Here is a 20,575-nt window from a genome sequence, read left to right as displayed (position 1 = left end):
TTACATTGGTACTTTGTCGCTCATTCAACAATCTTTGTGTAGCATTTCTATAGAAAAATGGATGCGTCGTTAACACACAGACACTGCAATGTTTGTTCACTCTTGTTTCTTGTAAATACTTCAGGTTAAATTATTGAAATGTATTTCCAAATTTAATGGATATGTAATGGCGGAAAGTCAGTATACTTTGGATGACAATCGCATCTACCGTTCACAATGTTCAGATCGTCATGCCTGTATCCAGTCATTGATTTATGCTTCCCTGTCAAACAAACATTTAAACCTCCCTTTATCACGTCCCAACAGATTATACCCTCACTTGTTTGGCCATGTTTGGAGAACCGGTCTAATCCTCAAGTTGTAAACTCTTCGGTCCGGTCTTGGTGAAGGCACGGCATTCGGATATAGCGCTGGACACCGGATCAGTTCGGAACACTCTTCAAGTGGGAGTTGATCGCCTTACACATAGTAACCTGTGTGTCTCGGGATCGATTGGGTATATAAACGGTATAAATGACATCAATAGGAACCCTATCTGTCACACGCCGGTGGCAACCAGTGCTCTATCGGACCATAATAGTTCGCTGGATACGGTCATTGTGTCCACTATTGTTTAAAGATGACCAGTTAACTGTTTATTGACAAAAACATTTGGACAACAAACTTTGATGGATTTTTTACTGTAATTTTCACTGTGATTTTATCGTGCTTTTGATTATTTGAAATTGTTACAATGGATCGTGTTTCAGCTTTAACACATGCTAAATAGTCATAGGAACTTCATTGATTAATGAAAGTATTGTCGTTTAGAATATAAAAATACACTGGGTTTGTTGTGGAAAACATAGTGGACAAGTTGGAACGTCGTTGTGTGGATATGTTTTACTACGGACCAAATAGAAGAGTTGGAATGGAATTGTGTATAACATTTGACTGCTGAACTTGTGTGCTGGACCTAAAGTTTTGGAATTTATAAATCTGGAAAACTTTATTGTGGAATACTTAAACTGAAGGACAGCTTTAACCATGTTACGACAGGTATGCTAATGTTTTAAATGTTTTTCACGGTCGACAAAAATATAACTTTAAATCAATGTGAAAACGATAGTTTCAATAGGGTATAACCTATAACACTACCATATACAGTCTAATACTGCGTACACGAAAACCAATAACATCTGTCTCTGGTCCCTGAAGTCGTGTGTTGGGATCATAATAAAACATGTTCAGATGAAAAATTGGAGTTTACGGTAAGGTACACCCCAACAAAGGTTATTCAATTCTTAGACAGCTACCTGTATTACAGGTGCGACAAATCAATCAGATAATTTATAATTAAACGATCAACTGATATCTCTAACCATTAGACTTTAATACTGACGCAGGTAGGGTAGACTAATGGTGTATCATTGAATAGGTTCTGGTAATTTAAATTAAATTTGACGTCGTTAATTGACGATTATTTCATGTAAACCTCGTTTAATCATCTATAAGTTTTTCATGTTTGAAGAAAAATAGCATACAACGAATGTTTATAAAAATGGAATAGTGGCAGTCGAAGTGGATCCACAACTGGGTTTTAAATTACCTCTCTTTAAAATCGATATATAATCAGCAGGTATACAGTACGAGACAATGTAGAGTTAAACCATGTGAACGTGTAACAATGGGATTATTGGATAAGCATTCACGGCTAACATTAACTAGTGTATAGAATGAGTGATCGAAAGCGCCCTGATTATTGGGTATCCCCTCGTGTACACCACGTAATCTGGCGATTAACCCGAGAATGGGGTATAATGTTTGCTATATACAGGTAATCCTTATACATTATTTCACAATCATATTCACTAGCATGTACAGTGCTTTATAAAGCTATAGAACACGCCATGTCTAGTGTTAATGTCTTGTTCATAACACGATCCATTGAAATCGACAGGACATTATTGAAAATCAAATATCTATATGAATGTTCACTGTCATGGCTTATTTTAATAACAAACTCCTTTAAATTCTAAAGGTTTTGCTTGAAAAACATACGTGCATATAGTAGTGTTATAAAACTTAATTGAGGTTCCATTCTCAGAATTCACAATGCTCTAGAAATTTTGAAACTTTGATTTCGTGATAACTATGTATAGTTGTTTTAGGGCAGTTCTTTACTGCAAACGCTTGTCAACATAAACTTGTACTTTTTTAATTGTGGTTCATTACTGTTGGAAACGCCCACAACCCGTAATATCGGTAATACTATTTATGAGTTCCATCCAACAATTTGTCGGATCTAAGAATCACGAATTGCACTGGAAATCATTTGACTGTTTCTGCACTGGACAATTGAATTAACAACATTATATATTTAATGAGTCATATATCGACGAATAGTTATTAAAACAATATCAATTTAGAATAGATGATATACGATATAGGCATCCAATCCTCTATGGATTCTTGTTTGTTTCTGAAGCATCTTTCATGCAAAAACTTGCCCAACATCTCATCCATCTAGATAAAAATCTGCCTAGATCCGCGTCATGGTCAGAGGTGGTCGATAGGAGGTCAAGGAGGGTATATCTGTACGGAATTGTTATCCTCTTTTCTCAAGTCAGCTTAAGCTTTAGTGAATATCGATATGTAACTTCTCTTGATACTTTTTATTAATCTCCGTTCTGTATCTCAGATTATATTTCATCATTAATGAGGGATTCATCATTTTGTTTTGATAGTATATTCCAATATTGTGACATACTTTATTAGATATTGATACTATTTGTGTAGTACTACAATATTTATTATGTCATAGCATGAATGATGTTAAACATTTATTGCCATGACGAACACAAGTTGTTTTTATTATTGTTGTCACACAGCTAGATTTTTGCTTCACTGTAGGTTGATATTAAGACCTTCTGATATTGAGACATTTACAGGATACAACAGGTAGTTGTCGCCGACTATGTTTCGTTATTTAAATGTGATCTGTTGATGTACCTAAATAGGAGAAAAAAAGACGTTGTTATGCCTGTTCTGATAACCTTTCCGATAAACACAGATTTTAATGACACAAAAACATGGTACTTATTGGAGGCCAATATCTCTTTTTTTCATCGGTATGGCAATACTGTTTATATTTTACTGTCATTAAATATGCACTTGAATCATACAAATACATGTAAGCTAGTTTTTTGAAATTAAAAAGAACCTAAGATTGGTTTGTTCGATGTAGTAATTCTATTGAGGTTGAACTTTTATCCTTGATTTTATAAAATGGAAGCTTATTAGTATTAGCTTATTGGTTTTATACAATGTATCATTTCTATAAAGGTGATATGTCATAATTGGTTTATACAATGTATCATTTCTATAATTGGTTTTATACAATGTATCATTTCTATAAAGGTGAAATGTCATAATTGGTTTTATACAATGTATCATTTCTAGAAAGGTGAAATGTCATAATTGGTTTTATACAATGTATCATTTCTAGAAAAGGTGAAATGTCATAATTGGTTTTATACAATGTATCATTTCTATAAAGGTGATATGTCATAATTGGTTTTATACAATGTATCATTTCTAGAAAAGGTGAAATGTCATAATTGGTTTTATACAATGTATTATTTCTAGAAAAGGTGAAATGTCATCATTGGTTTTATACAATGTATCATTTCTAGAAAAGGTGAAATGTCATCATTGGTTTTATACAATGTATCATTTCTAGAAAAGGTGAAATGTCATAATTGGTTTTATACAATGTATTATTTCTAGAAAGGTGAAATGTCATCATTGGTTTTATACAATGTATCATTTCTATAAAGGTGAAATGTCATCATTGGTTTTATACAATGTATCATTTCTAGAAAAGGTGAAATGTCATAATTGGTTTTATACAATGTATCATTTCTAGAAAAGGTGAAATGTCATAATTGGTTTTATACAATGTATCATTTCTATAAAGGTGATATGTCATAATTGGTTTTATACAATGTATCATTTCTAGAAAAGGTGAAATGTCATCATTGGTTTTATACAATGTATTATTTCTAGAAAAGGTGAAATGTCATCATTGGTTTTATACAATGTATTATTTCTAAAAGGTGAAATGTCATCATTGGTTTTATACAATGTATCATTTCTAAAAGGTGAAATGTCATCATTGGTTTTATACAAGTATATATTTCTAGAAAGGTGAAATGTCATCATTGGTTTTATACAATGTATCATTTCTATAAAGGTGAAATATCATCATTGGTTTTATACAATGTATTATTTCTATAAAGGTGAAATATCATCATTGGTTTTATACCGTGTATCATTTCTAGAAAGGTGAAATGTCATCATTGGTTTTATACAATGTATCATTTCTAGAAAGGTGAAATATCATCATTGGTTTTATACAATGTATCATTTCTATAAAGGTGAAATATCATCATTGGTTTTATACAATGTATTATATTTTATAAAGGTGAAATATCATCATTGGTTTTATACGTGTATCATTTCTAGAAAGGTGATATGTCATCATTGGTTTTATACAATGTATTATTTCTATAAAGGTGAAATATCATCATTGGTTTTATACCGTGTATCATTTCTATAAAGGTGAAATATCATCATTGGTTTTATACAATGTATCATTTCTAGAAAGGTGAAATATCATCATTGGTTTTATACAATGTATCATTTCTTGAAAGGTGAAATATCATCATTGGTTTTATACAGTGTATCATTTCTAGAAAGGTGAAATATCATCATTGGTTTTATACAGTGTATCATTTCTAGAAAGGTAAAATATCATTATTGGTTTTATACAGCGTATCATTTCTATAGAAAGGTGCAATAACACCATTGTTTTTATCATATTACTGGCCCGTCCAACAATGTAATACGGCCATGTCATAAATGTCGTAAGACGAATGTGTCACACCATTTTGACGTCACATGTAGATTTGACGTCATAATTTATATATAACGTCGTATGATTGTCTCAGTAGACGGAAACATCACACATCCGAGCCAGATTTCTAATGTTTTATATAGAGACGAAATTTAAAGGTCTCATATTTCTAATAATTAAAATTATGTGACATAAAGAATATTACACTCGTGACTATGTGATATGAAATTTATGAAACTCGTTAAATTTAATATGCCACTTTCCTAAAGGCTCGTACATCAAATAACAAATTATTGAACTCGTTTGATCAATTTCATATCACATAGTCACTCATGTAAGATCTAATTATACAATGTATTATTTCTAGAAATGTGAAATATCGTCATTGGTTTTATACCGTGTATCATTTCTATAAAGGTGAAATGTCATCATTGGTTTTATACAGTATATAATTTCTATAAAGGTGAAATGTCATCATTGGTTTTATACAGTGTATCATTTCTATAAAGGTGAAATATCATCATTGGTTTTATACAGTGTATCATTTCTATAAAGGTGAAATGTCATCATTGGTTTTATACAGTGTATCATTTCTATAAAGGTGAAATATCATCATTGGTTTTATACAGTGTATCATTTCTATAAAGGTGAAATATCATCATTGGTTTTATACAGTGTATCATTTCTATAAAGGTGAAATGTCATCATTGGTTTTATACAGTGTATCATTTCTATAAAGGTGAAATATCATCATTGGTTTTATACAATGTATCATTTCTAGAAAGGTAATATGCCATCATTGGTTTTATACAGTGTATCATTTCTAGAAAGGTGATATGTAATCATTGGTTTTATACAGTGTATCAGTTCTATTAAGGTGAAATATCATCATTGGTTTTATACAATGTATCATTTCTAGAAAGGTGATATGTCATCATTGGTTTTATACAGTGTATCATTTCTATAAAGGTGAAATGTCATCATTGGTTTTATACAATGTATCATTTCTAGAAAGGTGAAATGTCATCATTGGTTTTATACAATGTATCATTTCTAGAAAGGTGAAATGTCGTCATTGGTTTTATACAGGGTATCATTTCTATAAAGGTGAAATGTCGTCATTGGTTTTACACAATGTATCATTTCTATAAAGGTGAAATGTCGTCATTAGTTTTATACAGTGTATCATTTTTAGAAAGTTGAAATATCATTATTGGTTTTTTTAAATGTATCATTTCCTCATGAAAGGTGAAATATCATCATTGGTTTTATACAATGTATCATTTCTAGAAAGGTGAGATATCATCATTGGTTTTATACAATGTATCATTTCTAGAAAGGTGAAATATCATCATTGGGTTTATACAATGTATCATTTCTAGAAAGGTGAGATATCATCATTGGTTTGATACAATGTATCATTTCTAGCCTCGAGTTCTACAAATTTTAGTGTATCATATCAAGACGGTTGAAATAGCAGTGGCTATGAGTACAATGCATCCTTTACTGATTTAACAGATAGAATACTGTTATGTTATTTTCTTTGGAGTATACAATTTATCATATCTATGAATGTAAAAAAATGTCCATGGGTCTGTATAATGTTACATTTCTTAAAGGTAAAATATGATATTATCTATCGTTTCCATTCATACAAAACATCGTCATTGATTTTGGACTATGTATCTTTACTAAAAAGTTAAAATCATCCTTCGTTTTACAAGGAATAATTCATAGAAAGGGAAAACAATGTCTTTTGTATTGTACGAAGTATCATTTCGTGAATTGGGAATTATCACCTTAAGGTTTTTACTATAATAATTTTGAAGAAATTGAAAAATTGTTTTTGTACACTGTATCTTCAAAGAAAGTTGAAATATCCTCTCTGATTAATATATTATAGTCGGTTGGTTTGGAAAATGTATTATTTCTATAAATTTGAAATATTATCCTTGGTTTCGTACATTGTATTTTTTCTAGTGGACAGACGAATCATCATCCTTAATTGTGTACAATGCATCATTGAAATACTCTCCTTGGTTTTGAACATGGTATTAATTCTAGACCAGTCAACATCCTCCATGCATTGGCACAATTGTGGAAATACCCATACATATATTACAACATTCTATTATTTGTTGTAGTTATATTTGAACATGTAAGATTATAATAAAGGAGATGTCTTCATTCTCAGTACACCATTTAAAATGGTAGCACTTGACCTGCCCCTTAATGTTTACATCTAAGTGAAGTAGGGAACATATGTCAGACCAAGAACGGTTCAAGTAAAATTCATTGAGATATATGATAAACACGAATGTGAAAGTGTCCAGACAAACAAACCTCAGAAAAGTGATTGTTTTGTCAGTGATCCTATTGTCTCGCACACAATATCACAGCTATATGTTTATTGACCTATGTCCTTATGATATTAGCATAACTACATTACGTTCTGCAGTATAAGCCATTTAAGATAATCCTCGCACTAAATCCGTCGGGATAATCACCGGAAAAAAATGAAATACACAGTAGTCACTGATAGAAGCACATATATGTTCGTGCTCTTTGTTTAATCCTCAAGGTATGAAATGTGGTGTGTATTTAGTAAATATAACGTTAAGGGGTAGCTAATATGATATGTGATTAATTAGTTGTGCTGTTAAATGGCTGTGTTGGCATACACTCCGTGTCGTGCGATCACAATCATCTTATAAATATTGACACAAAAGGACTTTAATTGTGGGGCAGATTTGTTTAAGGAATTATTCATACTATTTCTTATCATAGAGTTCCTTTATGATCATACCAATTCAATAGCATTGGTCTGTTCCCATGAAAGACATACGTACTATCTTTTGTGCCCATTAGCGTCCACATAGCGCTGACCTGCTTTACAGGTGTGTACAGGTAAACGTGTGTACCTGTCAGGTAAAACACTGGTTCTCTGTTACTATCTAGAACCGTCATATCTTAAAGCTCAAGTGTAGACGAAATATTACATAGCTGGATTTGATTGACTTCCACTTAATCTATGAACGATCTGACCGGGCTAAATTAGTCCAAAGAAAAAGACCGAGGAAATAACTAGTGTTGTTCTTTACGAGGCCATCGCGTATGTGTTAGAGACTACCCGCCAGGTGTAAATCCTACCTGGGGAGAAATCATCTATACAGGATTTTACCTGTGGTGTATTTGTCTTATATCGAACTGCCATTAAATCAGATACTCTGAGTATTTTGGAGGGAGGAATTGTGTATTGTGTGCCCGTTGGATAGTGTTATCCGCACAGTAAACAGTCACCTTGCCGACTGTTTACCTGCCTGCGCGTGAGACAAGGTAATCAGTCTATAACATGTGTACACACCCTTAGATATTGATACATAATGCCAGTCAAGTGTTTCAAAATCTTTTTGAATTTATACATAATTAATTTTTCTCGGTGAATTCCTTTAGCGAGTGTCGTTTTATCATAATATCGATCGCCAACCCAAACACGAGTTCCTCGGATCGATACAGATTTATCGTAAATTATGAATGTTGTCTGTGTGGGTTCATATAACAAGCCTCTGGGAATGTTCCACAAACATCTTAGTCAAGTAGTATTGAGATACCGGTCTTGGTGGGTTCTGATTTTGGTTATTTGGACATGTAGCGGTATTATTGGACGTGTATGGGAAGGTATGTGTAAAATATAGCTGTATGACTACTATTGTCAGTGTTACCTTCGGCGGTCTAAATGGATATACTATAGGCATAATGGCATTATCAATATGACATTTGTACGAAACTACCTTAATGGGCGATAAATGATATATTTATTGATTTATCATGCATATAGCATGCTTTACCACGTGTTCGATAAACTCACGATAAAACATGGTAAAACCCCAATATGCTTAAACTAGAATAGAAAGGACAAAAGCGTTTCATTTACAAAATAAGAAACTATTGGACCAAGCTAACTCAATAGGAGTTAACGTTTACTGTTCATTGATGGTACTCACCAGTGACTTGGTCGCTGGGACCTATATCTGTGTAATGGGTATCAATGTGACTATATTTATACGATGGGTGTCGCTGCGACCTATATCTGTATGATGGGTATCAAAGTGACCTATATCTGTATGATGGGTGTTGCTGTGACCTATATTTGTATAATAAGTGTCGCTGTGACCTATATTTGTTTAATAAGTGTCGCTGTGACCTATATTTGTTTGGTATGTGTCTCTGTGACATATATTTGAATAGGTGTTGCTGTGACCTATATTTGTATGATGGGTGTGTGACTGTTCTATATCTATATTATGGGTGTTACTGTGACTTATATTTATATGGTGGTGTCGATGTATCCTATACATGTATTTGTATGATGGGTGTTGCTTTTGCCTATACCTGTACTATAATTATCGCTGTGACCTATACTTCCATGATAGGTGTCTCTGTGACCTATATTTGTGTGATGGGTTTCACTGTGACCTGTATTTGTATGGTACTCACCAGTAACTTTGAGGTCAACTTAATATAGCATAAACTTTTACTTTAAAAATAGTATCAAAATGGATAACGTCGAATCTGAGAGTGTCTGTTTGTCTCCGTCAACAGTCATGTTTCTTTGCGTGTTGAAAGTTTTTCTTGATGAAACAAATGGGTAAATGATACCATTTCTTGATGGTGGTAGTGGTTGGCACCAACAATGATAATTGTGTTAACCTTAAAAGGGAAACGGCTGATGACAGTAGAAATGCGAGTTTACTGCGAGTTTTATTGAAGCAAATGATTGTTTTCATTTCAGAATATCTTATGGTAAGATTATAATTGGGATTGGGCAACAGGCAATGCCTAAATTAGCCCTCACCAAGGTGGTTGATCACATCGCATTTACGATGTACCTATTCGGGATAATATAACGTGTATATAAATTTTATGCGGAAATGTATCGGTATTTCATTATACATGTAGTTTCTCTGATGTAATCGACGTGTATTATGATTCGTAACTTTGTCAATATTGTGTTACATAATCATGTGAATATCTGAATTGTGATATTTGGGAAGTAAATATTTTTACTATTTTATTTGGATTAAGATAACACTTACTCTATAGCTCTATGTTTTTATCTAGAAATGTAGAATAATGTATGTGGAATCATTGAGTTTTGTACCTTTAATATGTACTTTGTTATTCATAGTATTTGCAATCAATATGCATGGGCATTCATAAAGTTTAAATGGTGTTTTGAAAGTTGATAACGTCAATTGCTTGCCAATGAAATTGTATTAAACGAATTTCAATCATTTTAGAATCTACCGATATGTATCATCTTTGCTCTCGCCACATGAACGCAGGTCTTGTTCATTAGCTGTTTAGAACTATCGGGTTGGTCTGTGTTATATATGTCCTCTTCCATTCTAACTTATTCTTCTAACAAATCTACGCGTATGTCCTGAATGTATTTTTGTAAAACCTAAAGCACATATAATTCTATCGAAACTTGATTGGTACCATGATTATCTAGTTAGTTTCCACTTTTTCTATATACAATTAATAATTTTCGGTATATATATACCACCGCCCTGTTAATACTACACGCCTGTCATTCATAAGCTAGGATATTACGTTACAATGTGGCACTGATTCAAAATGATTACAATTTACCAAAGGAGTATGTATTGAACCAATGGTATCATCTAATATTACGTTCAGCAATCATTAAATAAAAAGGGGTGCAGTCGGCTTTGTTTTGAGTCATTATTGGGTTTAATCACCGTCAATATACAATGGTTGTATACTTGTTCCTTATTGACATTCATTATATATCAGGCCTCACCTCTAACACTGTAGGAGACTGTAAAGGAACGACGAACACAACAGGCTCAGATATTTATTATAGATCTATTAAATTACATAGTCTCAGTGACTTCATGAACTCTGAATTCGATTTGAATATCAAAGTTCAATAAAAGTTATTCAGGCATGAATCGCCAAATCGCATGGTAAATATCTTTAGTTTGATACTATTAATTCCTTCAATCAGTCATGTCATGTTGTATATTCGTTAGCTCCTTGGTCCTCCATCAAATTTCATTATATCGATATTGACTCCAACGTTCCCAAAATGTTATGATGATTTTTGAGAAATATTTGTTTTCTGACCTTGACATTTTTACTCATCGGATAGATTAATGTTGAAGTTTCTTTATTTAAAAAATAAAGGTTCTGATAAAGAACTTAATAACACAATGTTTCAAAATATTATGGTTGATGAATGTTATAGTAAAGCTGCATGGTCGACACTAGGGTCATCGTTTTATAAATATAATAATACGCTGACGTCAAATAAATTGATAACAGTTGCTTTACATAGTAGTTATATTGCCGCTCCCTTTTCACACTTATGTGAAATAGTATCTTGACCCAAATTCGAGCTACCATTTCTATGTTGATAAGGTATATGTGGTATTACCTACTCCATATTGAATTTTAATTATACCTAACATAAATTAATACACTTCTATACTTACTGTGATGTTACCTAAAATGAAACACTTTTTGCAGAACCGAGTGTTTGAGTCCTGATTTTTCCCTAACATTTCACAAACAGATACATTTTGTTATCCTTTATGTGTATCTTCACTTTCCATTTTATGTTTTGTTTACATGTCAGCAGTGTATGTAATTATAAATAGAGAGCTTTGAAGTCCGGTACACTCTTTTGTTTCAGCAGGCTGAAGTACCAAGAACGGAACACCTCCTAAATATAGTTTGCTTACATATATATCCAGACACAAAAGAAAAAAAATGGATTCATTGAAGAAAAATGCAATCATAATTCATTTGTTATAGCTACATATTTTTCAACAAAGATCCCATTCAGCCACATTTTTCTTGTTTTAATATATACGGTGTTTTTAGTGTTGTTTGACGTCATTTTCTGGACTTTTTTAATATTTAATGTAAAAAAGGTTTGGTATCAATAAGGAAGTGTTCCATTTTGGGTAGCGTAACGTCACTTGGTCGCTGGGACCTATATCTGTATAATGGGTATCAATGTGACCTATATTTATATGACGGGTGTCGCTGCGACCTATATCTGTATGATGGGTATCAAAGTGACCTATATCTGTATGATGGGTGTCACTGTGACCTATATATGTATAATGGGTATCAATGTGACCTATATTTATATGATGGGTCGCTGCGACCTATATCTGTATGATGGGTGTCAAGTGACCTATATCTGTATGATGGGTGTCACCTATATCTTATGATGAGTGTCCTGTGACCATATTGTATGATGATGAGTGTCGCTGTGGACCGATATTTGTTTGGTGTGTGTGTCTCTGTGACCTGTATTAGAATAGGTGTTGCTGTGACCTATATTTTATTATGGTGATGTGTCGCCATGACCTATATCTGTATGATGGGTGTGTGACTGCACTATATTTATATGATGGGTGTTACTGTGACTTATATTTATATGGTGGTGTCGATGTATCCTAGACATGTATGTATATGATGGGTGTTGCTTTCATATCTGTATTATAATTATCGCTGTGAACTATAATCCATGGTGGAGGTCGCTGTGACATGTATGTATATGATGGGTGTTGCTTTCATATCTGTATTATAATTATCGCTGTGAACTATAATCCATGGTGGAGGTCGCTGTGACCTATATCTTTATGATGTCGATGTGACCTTTATTTGTATGATAGGTGTCTCTGTGACCTATATTTGTGTGATGGGTTTCACTGTGACCTGTATTTGTATGGCGGGTGTCGCTTTGACCTATATCTTTATTATGTCGATGTGACCTTTATTTGTATGATAGGTGTCTCTGTGACCTATATTTGTGTGATGGGTTTCACTGTGACCTGTATTTGTATGGCGGGTGTCGTTTTGACCTATATTTGTATGGTGTTGATGTGACTAATTTGTAGCATATGTATGGTTGGTGTCAGCGTGACCTATGTTTAGATGATGGGTGTTGTTGATATAATAAATAATACTTATTCCGCTTGAGGACATTGTCTTATTTATCATTCTGGTAGTTTTTGAGAGTCTAAATTTTATGGTTTATTCGATTCCGAGTTATAATTATTGTTATAATGTCGTTATGTTTTGATGTGGTTTTTTTAATTACGAGTTCCAATTTCTTTTATGTTGTCCCGATCACTAATGCCGATGTATTTTCAGACGCTTTTCTTAGTTGATTAATTAATGTATATATAATGTTAAACGAGAATGCTGAATATATTTCTCCAATTGAAATCAATTTAAATGAAAGCAGAAATGCTCAATCATTGATTTGCCTTAATTATAACTTGACACATAACTACTAACCCTGTTACTGAGGACCAAGTTAATCAATAATTTCCATATGCGGAATCATATCTGACATGAAAAAGCCCGATATTCAGTACGTCGACGACCTATCGTTTAAACCTCTGTATAAAAGACCATTGTTTACCCAGTACGTAATGATAAAATCCATATTTTGTGACGTGCATGTTCTGGGGGTACATTTAGCCTTCACAGTATATCTACACAAACAACTGATCCCTTACTAGTAATTTTAGTATCGATCATTTTCGTCCTCATAACCTGCCTCTACCTGACTGTCTACAAGAAATTTGTTGGGAAGTTGAAATATCAAACAAGGGAACTATTTTCTGTTTGCGTTAAATAAAATAAAATGACAAACCATATGATATGACATTTGAAAGATAAAAAAAGAATAAATTATTTTCTTCAAGCTTACAATACTATTAAAATTCTAGATGTTTTTGTTGATATTTCAAAGATAAGAAAAAGAATAAAATTAATAATGTTTTCTTCAAGCTTACAATACATTAGAAATTCGAGATGGGCTTAATATTGGTTTTTAAATTTGACAGAGTAAAGTTAATATCAATAGAATATGATGTGTTATCAATAGTACTGAACCCGGGGACCTCCTGGAGGTGTTCTATACTGTCAATATTAGATATTAGTATGACGACTGTAGATAGAACTCGTACAAAGGTGAATCATCATAATGGAAACATTCGATGTCTTTGAAGATCGGACATCATTTAAAAACATTTAATTTTCTCTTGTTTACTGAGGTATTCAGTTATCAATATGCATTCAACAAATTGATTATAATTGCACTAGATGAGAACTGTAAAGTTGTAATGCTGTAATTGTCTCCCATTTTAACTTGTAACTGGCGTTGCTACAACAAACTGTTCCAATAGGCAGTGCTTTACTAGGGGGGAATATAACATTAAAGCAGTTTTTACCAGTTATTGGTTAGTATTGAAGTTCTATATCATACTTCGAAAATTCTGAAATAATGCATAAACGAAGTTGTCATTATCAAAGGGTCGTGTGCCCCATCAAGTGCTGTTCCCAGAGGCCTAGTCCCATGATGTTTTAACTGAAAATATTTTAGTTGAATAGTTTTTTAAACATCATAGAACATGGCTTCACTGTTATTTATGATCTCTCTAGGCTTTGATCACAATAGAGTAAATCCCGCAACAATAGCTGTGACAAAAACGAACGTCAAAAGTAAAAGGGCAGTTGGAGTATTCACTGTAAGCGTAATTGTATAGTAACTATGAGGTAGTTCACGGGGATATCTCACTTAGTGTGTGCAGTTGTAACTATCCTACCCTACAAGGGGTGCCTCTTATAGAATGTGGAGTATAGTATGAATGTTTTACTTGTGCATCGATGATGCCATGGCTAAGGAACTGTTCGGTATGTACACATGCTATGATTATACCATTTTAGATTGAATGTAGAGATTCGCATTATTCCACTGTTATTATTAATTAGTTCCATGGATATGTGCATTGAGGAGAGCTAATTTTGGTTTTATTTACTAAAAATAGCTTTCGAATAAGTCAAAATTGACGAATTTAAGCAATAGAATTTTAAGATGTCTGTATATTTTACACTTCATGCATTTTGTCTTTTTTTATTTTATGGTTGGAATAAATAAGGAGTCGAATATCATAATTGAGGTGACTTTTAGATACTCGTATACGTATACTGAGATTTTCTATCAGAATATATACACTTGAAGAATATGCAAGTCTGTTTTAAGTTTTTGGAGAATCATTTAACGAGACAGTCAAATAATATCTCTTGTTTACATTATCCTTTCCTAACAACGTCACACACTCTTATAATGATTTAATATCACAGGTTGGGTGATTCTTGACTTTGGATATATAAAATAAAGTGTGTTGGTATACATACAATCTGACGTCCAAATATTGACATAAAATCTCTGACGGCTGAGGGAAACAAAACTTTGTGTGAAGTTCATGTGGTGTAAATATGCATTTGTGTACATAAGAGACATGTTCTATATGTATTTGTAGTTCCATGTCTGTCATCACTTCACACTTATTGTTAACGATTAACATTGCTTCAAACATGTCAACGATGTTTTATAGCTAAAGGGCAACAATGCTGTGGAAAATTGCAACAAAATCTTAATAAATTGTTTATAAATTATTGATAAAAAGTTCATGTTCTAAAGTAAATTTAAATGGTTCCATATTGTCAGGGTCTGTATAGTGTTAATTTACCTATTTAAGTGGTAATTAGATGTCATACTTTTACCCCACTGTTGAATCATGGATATAACACCTCTTGCGTAACACATTTCAAAGATCTCTTTTGTGAAAAACTCCTTATTTAACTTCAATCTTAGTGTGCTAAAATTAAAATTTTCTATTTACAGTTTATTTTTCCCTTTTGGATATCGCACATCTTGACATGACAATTATTCTATGTCAATGTGATGATATAGTTGCATAGTCAGTTCAATGACTAGTATGATGTGTGCACTTCATCAAGGTACACATCGTACTAGTCATCGAAACGTCACACATATTAATTCACATTCATTGGTTTTGTAACAGCATCTTTACATAAACCTAATTTTACAACCCAAAGAAAATGTTTAGAAACATTCTATGACAAAACATGTTTTATTCGTTAAAAGTAAAATATTCCTCATTTATATATTTCCAGGACCCGGATCCCGACTGGTGTCGGAACTCAAACAGTCCATTCCAACCATTGAAGCAAGCATCAACATGGCGTAGTCAGGAAAATACAACGGTCTCAAGCAAGATGGCGTCTAAAATGGCGTCGCGGACGCCATTGTGATGGAACAATCGGTAGCTGTAAGCAGTTCACATATCGTACGACAGGGCACGTTTGCCACTGATTCGTCTAAAACCCTGCGCTCTAAGAGTGGCGCTATAAAGAAAGGTTCCATTTCTCTTCCCATAGTCGATGACGTCGGAAAGTCGCGTGTGGAATCGGAAGAGTTGGTTGGTATTGTGAAAAAGAGGAAAAAGAATTCCGAGAAACCTCCCGTGAGGACGACTAATGATCAAAGTGAATCTAAAAGAGACGTAATCTCGCCAAACGAGGGTAAAAGCAAATCAAAAGATACTGTTCATGCAAAACAAGAAAATTTACACCAAAGCAGTAAGCATAACAGTACAGAAAGGGAGGTTCAGTCAAAATCGTCTTTAAACAAATCGTCTAAAGAATCATCTTCCACTACATCACCTAAACAGTCTAACGCTGGTAAAAGTGACGTGGTTATCGATAAACAAGAAAGACGGAATTCTGTAAAACATTCGAGAAAGGATACTAAAGAAAACGAGAGTGTTAACGAGAGAGTACAAAATAGTGTCGTATTTAAGCCTAATTCTAAAGTAAAGGAAGCAGTCAATGTTCATGGTTCAAATAATCAGGACAAGCAAAAAGAGTCCGTATCAAATGACGAAAATCGAACATCAAAGAATACATCCGAAGAGATCAACACTTCTGTTGGAAATGTGAAATCTGTCAGAAAACATAAATCTGACAGAAAAACCGTTACAACTCAACCATTAGAGGAAACTGGAATCAAGGTAATAGGGCATATAGAAGCTTCTAGTGATAGCAGATCATCACACAGTCTAGGGAAAACATCAAAACCTCAAACAGAGGCGGTAAATAGCGAAAACTCTAATGTGAAATCAGAAAAGAGAGAAAGTAAAGAAAAGGGCAGCAAAAAGCAAAAATATGCTGTTGTGGACGGTGATGATAAATCGCTCGACGTTAATGTGAAGAACCAGGGTGTTAAAACAGAATCTGTAAATACTGTATCAACAACGCAAAAAGGTGAGCCAAAGAAAAAACGATTTACGAAAGCTTCAGACATACACGAGGACCCAACCGATACACATGTGAGAAAATTAGATTCTCCTGACCCAAAACAGATCAAAGAAGAAAGAGAAATACCGAAAAATAAATTCCCCGAAGGGAAGTCACAAACCCGTGACGCCACCGACAAAACTGGTAAGAAACCAGCAGAAATCAGATCGGTGGATAAGGAACTGTACACCAGGAATAATTCAAATCTTAATTCTGTCTCAGCGTCGGATAGTGTCGTTAATAAACCGCCTCAAAGTACAACATTAGTGACAAAACATGGAGAAAGTGTCTCCAATATAGAGAGAGATTCTGCTCTGGACAAGTATCGTTCAGATCCTCAAAATCCACACGGAGACTTTGTTGCACCTGTTAAACACAAGTCAAAAGACTCTACAACAAAAATGGCGATGGAATACGATGCCAAAACTGTAAAGGAATCGTATGATTCTGTTTTCGAGGAAAGAAAGACTCTTCTTGCTGCCGAAGTCACTTACAAGAAGCGAATATCACAGCTTGAGGATGAAATGAATCAGTTCGTTAGGACAGTTGAAGATCTCCGAACAGAAAATCAAACGATACGAACAACGATGGAGAGAATGGAGAATGAACAGAAAAAACAAGACAGCCATCAAAGTAAGAACACAGTGGTCATAATTGCTGACGAGGAGACGAGTGAGAAATCACCCAGTTCAAAAGGTCAAAACACTGCAGTCGATGATGCAGAAAAAGACGATCTAAAAAAGCAGATCGAGATTCTAAAACAAGAAAAGAAATCTCTGGATGACAAAGTACGAGATTTAAATGGAAAAAACAAGGACCTAGAATCGCGTAATACTAGCCTTGACAGAGAGGTGGCGTCATTACGGGATAGGCTTCGGGACTTAGAAAAGCAATCCTCTGGTAAAAGTGAAGAGAGAAGTATTGCTGAAAAGCAAGACAACTCTGATAATGATATTAAGAATACGGCAGAAACGAAAGAACAACACACAGTGGAATTATTACCGGACTTGCAATCAAAGTCTAAGAACGAGTTGAAAAGTGAAAAAGACGCAGACGATACCTCTACAGGAACAGACAAAATGGCGTTAAAATTACACGTAGTGAGCTTACAAACAGACAATCAAAAACTGAACGAGGAAAACATTAAATTGAAAGCTGAGTGTTTCAATCAGGCTAAAAAAATACACGAATTAGAAAAAGCAGAAAGGACTGAAGTTGAAAAGTGGAAAGCCGAAAATGAAGAACTTAAGCAACAAATGAAAAAGCTTCAGGAAGAAAAAGGGGGTGGATCTGGAGATGATACCAAGAAGCTGGAGGCGGAGAATAAGGCTCTTTCAGAGGCGTTGTCACAGAAGAAGATGGAACTGGATGAACTGATGCATGCTCTCAACGGCGATAGGATAGAGGACGAAGTACAGAAGATCAAAACTGAAAAGGAGAAGTTACAGAAACAGCTCCAGGAGAGTCAAAAGAAAGTGGAAAGTACTGAAAAGGTTGTACAAGAACTGGAAGACATTAAAAGCGAGAAAGTCAATTTGCAACAAAAGCTGGAAATCAGTGAAAAGAAGGTAGTAGAAAACGATCAACAGAGTGATGAGATCAAGGAACTTAAATCAGAGAAAGAAAAATTGCAAAAACAACTAGAAGAAAACGAAAAACGGGTCTTAGAATCTGCAAGTTCACATGTGATCATTCATGAACTAAAATCCGACAAAGAAAAGTTAGAAAAACAACTGGAAGAAACTAAAAAAAGAGAGTCGAACATCGAAAAATCTTTCACTGAAATGAAAATTCAAAAGGATGCATTGGAAACAGAAAAGAACAAAATTAAAGAGGAACTTGAGGAATCCGTCAAAATAAATAAAAATATACAGGCAGAAACGGAGAAGTTGAAATCATCTCAGGAAACGATGTCTCGTACATTGGACGAGGAAAAGGCAAAGCTTACACTGCAGGCAGAAAAAGAATGGCAATATGATGAGCTTAAGAAAAAATTTGACTTGTTAGAAAAAGAACTCGCACGAACAAAACAATTACATAGTGATGAAGTCGACAAAATCACTGACGAAAAAAGAAAGGAGGAGAACAAACTTAGAAAAGAATTGGAAAATGCGACAGAAAGAAAAAATGAAACTATAGAAAAGCTAACAAAGAGACTGCTTTCAATGGAATCTACCAAAAACCTGGAAATCAAAACTCTGAAAGAACAAATAGAGTCACTGGTCGTGGATAAAGAGATTGTGGAAAAGACAAAGGAAACAGATAAAGAGAACAAGGAATTGAGACAGGAGCTGAAAACAGTCTATAATAAATATTCGGAGCTGGTCACAGACTTCGAGCAGAAGAAGAACACAGAGGAACGAGCTTTTGAAATGAGCATGCGCGTAGAAAAGATGAGTGTGAAAATGAAACTGATGGAGAAAGATGAGCGCGAATGGAGAGTGAAAAAGGAGAGATTCGAGGAAATCGAGGCTAGCAATAAGAGACTGATGGAGGAAAGCATCACATTGAGGAAAATGCTCGAGGAGAAAAGTAAAGGTCCCAGTGATATGTCACACCGGATAGAATTCCTGGAGAGACGACAAACGGATTCAGACACACGTGTAAAACAGCTGGAGGGATGGGTAGGTGATTTATACATTGACACTGATCGTACCGCAAAGGGACGAAATAAAAACGCTGCAAAAAACAAAACCAAACAAAACTCAAAACCGTTACCAATTCCCGCAAAAATGTCTACCCTGAACACGAAGACGAGGAGTTTAGACGATGTTGAAGTGCAGGTGGATGATAAGGCGACGGAATCGTCTACTCCCACCTTGCCCTCTATTTACGCAAATAGTACCGGACAGTTGACCTTCAGACGTATGGGCTACAGTGACCTTCACAAAGCCCGCGTGCAGGCTTCGAAAAAACGTAGATAGTTCTGCCACAAACACATACTTGCCAAAAGTCCTGTTACAAAGTATCTGTGATATATTTATATGAACGTGCTAAGCATCGAAAACCGGCAATTAACATTGAGAGTAGAATGAGAGTAGAGAGAGAAAGTGCGCGATATGGAGTCAATGCTGGGTTTAATATTGTTGAATAAAATTACATGTATAATTCAATTAGTTCTAATAACAAAAGTGTTTTGATATGTTTGATACAAAAACAGTGCCACCAAGATGTGATTATTGAAGTACAAAATAATTATAATAATCTATGTGATTTCGAAAAATATTAAGAAGTACACGTCTCAAATAATAGTCATATTCACAAAGACCGATGGGAACCATATGAACAAAAAAGTTTTTTACACCAAAAGAAAGATACCTATTGAATTGATTTATTAGGTAAATGTGTAAGATGACCACTGTTTATAGAGTGTAAATACGAAGCTTAATATTAAACTTAACCAAAAACGGTCATTTGGAAATATCAAATGGGTCTAGAATACACTTGTTTATCGCAGTTTTT

General features: G+C 34.0%; 1 protein-coding gene across 4 annotated transcripts; it reads left to right on the top strand.

Annotated features, from left to right (window-relative positions):
- The first annotated feature begins 349 nt into the window (after positions 1 to 349).
- LOC138323305 (putative leucine-rich repeat-containing protein DDB_G0290503) lies at positions 350 to 20,226 on the top strand. 4 transcript variants are annotated; one of them, XM_069267813.1, is made up of 2 exons: positions 350 to 1,038; positions 15,932 to 20,226. In XM_069267813.1, the coding sequence occupies exon 2, from the start codon at positions 16,069 to 16,071 to the stop codon at positions 20,035 to 20,037; it is 3,969 nt and encodes a 1,322-aa protein (XP_069123914.1). In that variant the 5' UTR covers positions 350 to 1,038; positions 15,932 to 16,068; the 3' UTR covers positions 20,038 to 20,226. The 4 variants fall into 4 exon arrangements, with proteins under 4 accessions (XP_069123914.1, XP_069123915.1, XP_069123913.1 ...); XM_069267814.1 differs by lacking the exon at positions 350 to 1,038 and adding an exon at positions 1,642 to 1,816; XM_069267812.1 differs by lacking the exon at positions 350 to 1,038 and adding an exon at positions 7,774 to 8,233.
- The last annotated feature ends 349 nt before the right edge of the window (positions 20,227 to 20,575 follow it).

This window comes from Argopecten irradians, chromosome 5, assembly GCF_041381155.1.
Source record: "Argopecten irradians isolate NY chromosome 5, Ai_NY, whole genome shotgun sequence".
Lineage (NCBI taxonomy): Eukaryota > Metazoa > Mollusca > Bivalvia > Pectinida > Pectinidae > Argopecten > Argopecten irradians.
This window is presented reverse-complemented; position numbering and strand designations above follow the sequence as displayed.